Here is a 7,579-nt window from a genome sequence, read left to right on the forward strand (position 1 = left end):
CAAATAAATACTTTTAAATGACAAACTTCAAGAAGAGCACATGGTTTAAATATAGCCTCCTTTCAAAATAGACGAATGCATATATTTTACTATTTAATTAATTAGGCTTGTGAAATTTGCTTCAAAATGTCCAATAACAAACATTGTATTGCCTCCCTCATGTTGGTCTACTAAATGTTTCCAATAAAAATGCCACTGCTAAAACGTATCCTCATGACAAATGTGATACTTTGTCATGACTGCTAGTGTTACAGCTGTCTAATAGGCTAATAACATGATTTCAGTCAGACTGAGCACGAATGGCGGGGTTCTAAGCATTCATTCCTGCCTTGTTGATCGTGCATGCAACATTTTGTACCAGTGTTCCAAAGTTATTTGTGGCTTCCCGCTGGCCTGGTGCGAAATGATAAGAGAAATTGCACGGGGCGTCATACGTTGACATCCAATGCTTTGGTTATGCTTCTCTCATACACAAAGCAAGTGTGTTTTGACCCCAAAAGAGAGCGCTTTCTTTTGCTTTTACAATGGTCTAGTTTGTAATTGAACTTTCAAATAAAATGTAGCAACATGGCGGAACGATAAATCAATTATATTCAAGCAAAAAGTAGGCATATTAGGCCCATGAACCAAATTCTTGCATTATTAGTACAATGTACTATTAGAATTTTCAGGCGACGCCCACTTTGCCATCTACTCTTGTACAGTAAGTTACACACACAGTCTCATGAGTGTTTATTTCACAGTGAAATATAAATACCTTTAATGATATTGAATTTGAAATAACTGGGCTATTGTGTAGGGCCAGGGGTATTCAACTCTTACCCTACGAGGACCGGAGCCTGTAGCTTTTCTGTTCTACCTGATTTTAAATTGAACCCACCTTGTGACCCAGGTCTAAATCAGTCCCTGATTAGAGGGCAACGAAAAAACTTAGTGGAATTGGCTTCGAGGTCCAGAGTTGAGTTTGAGGGGTGTAATCTATGTTAAATAAACACAATAGTTATCGCAGCCTATCCAAACATTCGTTTAAACAGAACAAGAATGTTCCCATTATATTAGGCCTAAATAAAAGGTTTAAGTTGTACAAATAACAAGTAAATCGTTGGTTATCGAGCTAAAGGGACACACCTTATCTCACGAATGGACACGCTAATTCATTGTGGTCTAGATCCTTCAATTATTTAGATAATTTCCTTTTGATGAAAAGTTAAACATTTCGTTCAATGTCGATGCATTGTAGCGAAACTTATGGATTTCAAATTGAGCTCAATAAATAGTTAATTATAGCCTAAAATAATACATATTTAAGTAGGTAGGTCTACTTAAATAATTCAGAATCGAAGTGACCAAATTTAGGTTTGGCATGAAACAATGTTCTCGGAATTATTCAAAATCCAAACATCATCAGCTTTATCTACAGGAAGTCCAGACCCATTTCCAAATGTCCAATAACACTTGTCTTAATATAAACGATTATGGATTATTATCAAAATACACAAATCCATACCCCACATTTTTACTTTTGGGTTTCTAATAATTCGTTATTTTAGAAGAGTTAAATTCTAAAATAAGATACAAACTCATCATATAGGCCTAATGCAATATGATAAAAACAATTATTTCTCAAATCAAAAGTTCAAACAGGTGTACTGAAGGTATCAATGTGTATCAATGGTACCTGTGTGCTTTTATTTTTGGTAAAGTAAATTCCTCACCTTATTAATATTGTAGAGTATATATTTTCCTATAGCAACGCCAAAGCAGTCTATCTGTGATTATTACATGATTTAAAATAACAAACAAAAAAATGACAACTTAACACTAAAAACAAATGTTACATGTACTTATAAATCTTAAGCCTTATTAACAAACCGTTGATTAAGTGCATAAGTGCAATACTCTTCGAGAGGCATAAATAAAACATTTTTTTATCGAGAAAAAAAGTATTTAAAAAATGAATGGGTCTAGAATATACATCCGTATTCTATACAATAAAATCGTCACACAAATAAATACAACGCATCTTTGATTTCACAAAGCCTTCAGAAACGCAACGACATTATTATGTCCACTTTCGATTGCCAAATCGATTGGCCGGCAGTTCCGATTGTCCCGGCTGTTCGGATCGGCGAGGAATTGGACAAGGATCTCCACCGTGTCCAAAAAGCCCATCCTGGCGGCATCGTGTAACGGCGTTGTCCCAGTGTGTCGGTCTGCGATATTAGGATCCGCTCCTTGCATTAGTAACAACTGCGCCACTGGTGAACTGCCCATCATCATCACCTAGGAAATACAAATCAAGTTGATTTTACTTACAGATCTTCTGCTAGAATATTTCATAAATATGCCAATATTTGCGAGGAAAATAATGTTGCCATGGTGTGTAATACGTTATTTAGAGGGGCATTTGAATAACACTAAATAATACATTATGCCTATAGTTCTATCAGACCATAAAAGCGCATGCTTTTCGTTTCAGATTGTTTAAAGTGTTTTAATGATCCAACAATGTCGGTGCTGTTATTCACTTAACAATTTAATAACAATATAATAATGGATATAAATGACAAAAAAAACAGTTAGGCCCAACTGATGCTATAACATTGTTAAAGGGTATAAGTCGGCCTACAATTTCTTATGATTTCAATTTTACTTATTTTAATTGCAGCCACACCTTTCGTATTGTAGCAAACCTAAAAAGCATTAAAAATGTAGGGCTATCAAAGTTAAGGCCAAATATAGATAGGAAGAGTCAGCATTGGCATTTTGATAGCAGCCCGAGGACATTTTTTTGTATTTTTAGAGTAAGTCATTAAATCTGAACATATTAATAATTTAAAATAAGATATATCATGTTATATGGATAACTTTGGCCATTTTTGGGAGAGCAATTTTGAGTTTGGAAGGTTGGGTGTGGTGACCTGCATGCATCCTCCATTGCCCCGATATAGCTTACAATGGTAATGCCATGGACCATTTTGATAGAGTATAATATCGAATTATTTCTATGTTTATTTGAAAGACAAACTCATGGAAATATTTCCAACAATAGAAGTAACAATTTGGACTTTATAAAAGTGAATGGCAGGCCTATAGAAACCACGGGCAATTGCACACCATTCCCATCACTCGGTTCCTGAGGCGCAACAGACTATAAACTATGACGCAAATAAAGCACATAAAAATATATAGAATATATAACAAAGGTAATATAGCTCCCATGCAAATAATTTCACAGTATGACATGCTATTCTAGTAATTTGTTAAGGCAGTTTATGTTTTCAACCTAAAACAGTCGATTTTTTTTAAACAAAGCGGCATGGGCAGTCTCTGCAACGTTAAAATATTGATGACACCGTTGAATATTTACTCTCTTTTACAATAATCACGACACGATCTTAACCAATAGGCACGACGACTAGAGCGTAGCGCGAGACACTTACCTGCAGAGGTGTCCGTCCAAAGCAGTTTACACCGTTGACGTCCACTCCACTTTGTAATAGAATTTTAACACGATTGGTGTTGCCAGTCGCGGCTGCTGAGGCTAGATCATCCTCGAGAGGCATCGTCATGAGCAGAGATAACACCGCTCCGCTCGTGTCAATAACAGTCCAGCACTTCACAGATTCCTTTGACAGGTAGCTTCACAATGTCAATATCCGGACATCTCGCGCAAAATTATATTCATTCGAAAAAAAGCCTAAACAGTCGTTGACGTTTCCTCTTTCAGGCTTCATTCGCATGTAACGTGATAGAAAGATCCTCGGTCAGTTGGCTAGAATAAATTAAAGCGTACATCGTATGACCGATCAGACGGTAGTGTGTCTGGACTTGCCTGTGTTTTGAATTGCTGACGTCATTCTGCAGCAGATCTAACCAGTCGCGCATGCTCTTTTGGAGCTCTAAAGAACACAGTACCAGGAAGAGAGCGAGTTTGTTGACTGTAGAGTTTACAGTGGAAAAACAGTGGGACAAATGTTTCGTCAAATCGTCTATAACCAAGGTGTTGGATATCAATATGAAACCTATGCTGCTACAATGTCGCCACATTTGTTGTTATAAAATAACTGTATGCGCTGCAATCTACTGCTACAATGTATCACCGTCTCTGGCAGATATTATTGCAAAGCGTGCCTCACTACACGCTCCGATAGTACAGAATGCTGGTTACACCCGCGTTATGACACAGCAGGTGGCAATCACCATATAACTCAGCTGCTTTCTGAATGTAGACCTATAGCCTCAATGTCAATACTATTGAGGAACATGTCTGTTTGCTATGCACCTATTGATGTATTCAATAATGTAGGCTAAAGCAATTGTGCACGTTATATACTGAACGAAAATATAAAAGCAACATGCAACTATTTCAAAGGAAATCAGTCAATTGAAATAAATAAATTAGGCCCTAATCTATGGATTTCACGAATGGGCAGGGTGCAGCCATGGGTGGGCTTTGGAAGGCATAGGCCCACCCACTGAGGAGCAAGGCCCAGCCAATCATAATGAGTTTTCCCCACAAAAGGGCGTAATTATACAGAAATACTCCTCCGTTTCATCAGCTGCCCGGGTGGGTGGTCTCAGACCATAAGCCAGGTGAAGAAGCAGGATGTGGAGGTCCTGGACTTTCAAAGGTCTTGCAGTGCCTTCAGAAAGTATTCACAACACTTGACTTTTCCCACATTTTGTTGTGTTTACACAGATAATTTTTGTAACTGGCCTACACATAATACCCCATAATGTCAACGTGGAATTATGTTTTTCGAAAATGTTGCTAATAAATTAAAAATTAAAAGTTGAAATGTCTTGAGTCAATAAGTATTCAACCGCTTTGTTACGGCAAAACTAAATAAGGTCAGGAGTAAAAATGTGCTTAACAAGTCACATAATAAGTTAGGGTTAGGACTGAGTCTGTGTGCAATATAGTATTTAACATGATTTCTGAATGACTACCTCATCTCTGTACCCCACACATAAAATGATCTGTAAGGTCCCTCAGTCGAGCAGTGAATTTCAAACACAGATTCTACCACAAAGACCAGGGAGGTTTTCCAAGGGGCAAGCTATTGGTAGTTGGGTAAAAAAAAAAGCAGACATTGAATATAATTTTAAGCATGGTGAAGTTATTAATTACACTTTGGATGGTTGTATCAATGCACTGAATCACTATAAATATACAGGTGTCCTTTACTAACTGGCGAGGAAGGAAACCAATCAGGGATTTCACCATGAGGCCAATGGTGACTTTAAAAAGTTACAGAGTTGAATGGCTGTGATAGGAGATAAGTGAGGATGTATCAACAACATTGTAGTTACTCTACAATACCATAGAAGAAGAAAGCCTGTACAGTAGAAAATATTATAAAACCTGTGTTCTGTTTGCATCAAGGCACTGAAGTAATACTGCAAAACAATCACTTTTTGTCCTGAATACAAAATGTTATGTTTGGGACAAATCCAATACAACACATTACTGAGTACCACTCTCCATATTTAAAAGCATAGTGGTGGCTGCATCATGTTATGGGTAGGCTTACAATCATTAAGTACTGGGGAGTTCTTCAGGATAAAAAATACATGGAATATAGCAACGCACAGGCAAAATCGCAAAATCTACACTGGAGTTGCTTACCAATAAGACAGTGAATGTTCCAAGTGGCCAACTTGCAGTTTTGAATAAAATGTGCTTGAAAATCTATGGCAATACCTGAAAATGGTTGTCTAGAAATGATCAACAATCAATTTGACAGAGCTTGAAGAATTTTTTAAAGAATAATGGGCAAATGTTGCACAATCCAGGTGTGGAAAGGTCTTAGAGACTTACCCAGAAGGACTCACAGCTGTAATCGCTGCCAAAGGTAATTCTAACGTGTGTTGACTCAGTGGGTTGAATAATTATCGGATCAAGATATATTTTCATATATTTTTTTATATGTTCACATTTTTCTTCCACTTTGACATTACAGAGTATTTTGTGTAAATTGTTGACAAAAAAATGACAATTTAATCAATCCATTTGAATCCCACTTTGTAACACAACAAAATGTGTAAAAAGTCAAAGAGTGTGAATACTTTCTGAAGGCACTGTATATGCTACTGTATATGCTACTGTAAATGCTATATTCATATAGAAGCAGCAAGAGCAAAAACAAAGTTTTGGCTGTTAGTGTGTGTGATTCCACATTCTCCAGAAGGACCGGAAGCAATTTAAAGGACTTGACTTAGGGGATTTGCATTCACTAAATAAATAAAATCCATATGCAGCTAATCAAAAGCAAAAGGGAAAATGTCTGTTCTTATTCGTCTAAGGCCAAAGTGGAATCTCTCCATCTTGAGAAGATTCTATGGTAGCGAGATTATTTTAACTGAGGATGATGATGAATGAAGAGTAAGCGTGTGTCAAGGCGCTCCCTGCCTTGTTGTCAGGTCTGTCTGGGTAAATGTACATTATGTGTTCTGTGTGGAATGCCATTGTGTTAATAGTCTGAGGGTTCGTGGCCTGTCGTGATTGAGGTTTGGCGTGGGCGGAGGTGAGTTGGTTTGGAAGTCCCCCTTCACTATTGATGCCGCGCGCGAGTTAAAAAAGGACTCCTCCGTACAATAAGGCCTAATAAAGTGTATAGGTCAAGCCCATTCGTGTACTCTAAACATCCAAACTACAGCAGGGTACACAACAGACATTTTTTTACATAGTCAGGAATGTGCTTTGAAGACAGTTAAACATTGAAGATCAGTTTTAATAACAGGCCCAGCCCCTCATCAAAGTGCTCTGACTGACTCGGCGGTTTTTCTCTATGGGGCTTGGATGCAGGATGATGACATCAGAGGGCTTTGAACTCAATGGTTAGAAAAATCTCCTGCTCAGTGCTAAAATGAACACATTTGCTTAGACAGGAGGACTTTAGATAGAAGCCTCTGTAATCGTTTAAGAGAAACTGCTTTTAAAGTGACAACTAGGTTGTCTTGGTCTTCCTCCAGAATAGGAATATTTGGACTTTGCACGGTGGCCTTAGCAATGAATGAAAACATGTCAAAAATGTGAACCCTCCTCCTGCAAATCCAATGTCCTGAACTCTATTTAAACCACGACTATGCTGAATATTCCCTAACATTCCCCTAACATCTTAGTGCTGCCTACTGCCCAATGATCCAACACTTCCCAGACAAGCCAAGAAGGGGAATACCTCCATTCTGATTCCAGATGAATGATGTCACCTTGTCTGGGCTGTTTTCTTGAAAGCCCCTTTCTATTGACTGTTTCACACCCTGCCAGCACTTCCATCCTTTACCACTTCAAAATAATCTCGAGCATTCGAGAGCCTTAAATGTTGAGTAATTTATCTTTATGAATTCTGAAAATTTGTACAGGAAAAGTTGTGGCAAAATCTAGTATTATTATTATTGTATGAGGTATTCTTGTTGGGGTTACCCCTGTGCTGTGATGTGGGTTTTATATGGTGTGTATTCTCTCTTCTCTCCACTGGCTATCTGGTAAACAGGCTACACTCTAGGCAGTCTCTTCTGCTGATGTGTGTGGGTCTGGTAGTGGTACTCTCTCTATTCTACTCTTTTCCTTTCG

The 7,579-nt window shown here is 37.9% G+C and overlaps 1 protein-coding gene across 1 annotated transcript; it reads right to left on the reverse strand.

Annotated features, from left to right (window-relative positions):
- Positions 1–1,647: 1,647 nt before the first annotated feature.
- On the reverse strand, positions 1,648–3,831 carry LOC149975104 (cyclin-dependent kinase 4 inhibitor B-like). Its single transcript, XM_090210272.1, has 2 exons — positions 3,444–3,831; positions 1,648–2,283 (listed from the first exon to the last, which is right to left on the reverse strand). The coding sequence occupies exons 1-2, from the start codon at positions 3,570–3,572 to the stop codon at positions 2,032–2,034; spliced, it is 381 nt and encodes a 126-aa protein (XP_090066398.1). The 5' UTR covers positions 3,573–3,831; the 3' UTR covers positions 1,648–2,031.
- Between the last annotated feature and the right edge of the window lie 3,748 nt (positions 3,832–7,579).

This window comes from Oncorhynchus mykiss, chromosome 19, assembly GCF_057628025.1.
Source record: "Oncorhynchus mykiss isolate SJ-2025 chromosome 19, ASM5762802v1, whole genome shotgun sequence".
NCBI lineage: Eukaryota > Metazoa > Chordata > Actinopteri > Salmoniformes > Salmonidae > Oncorhynchus > Oncorhynchus mykiss.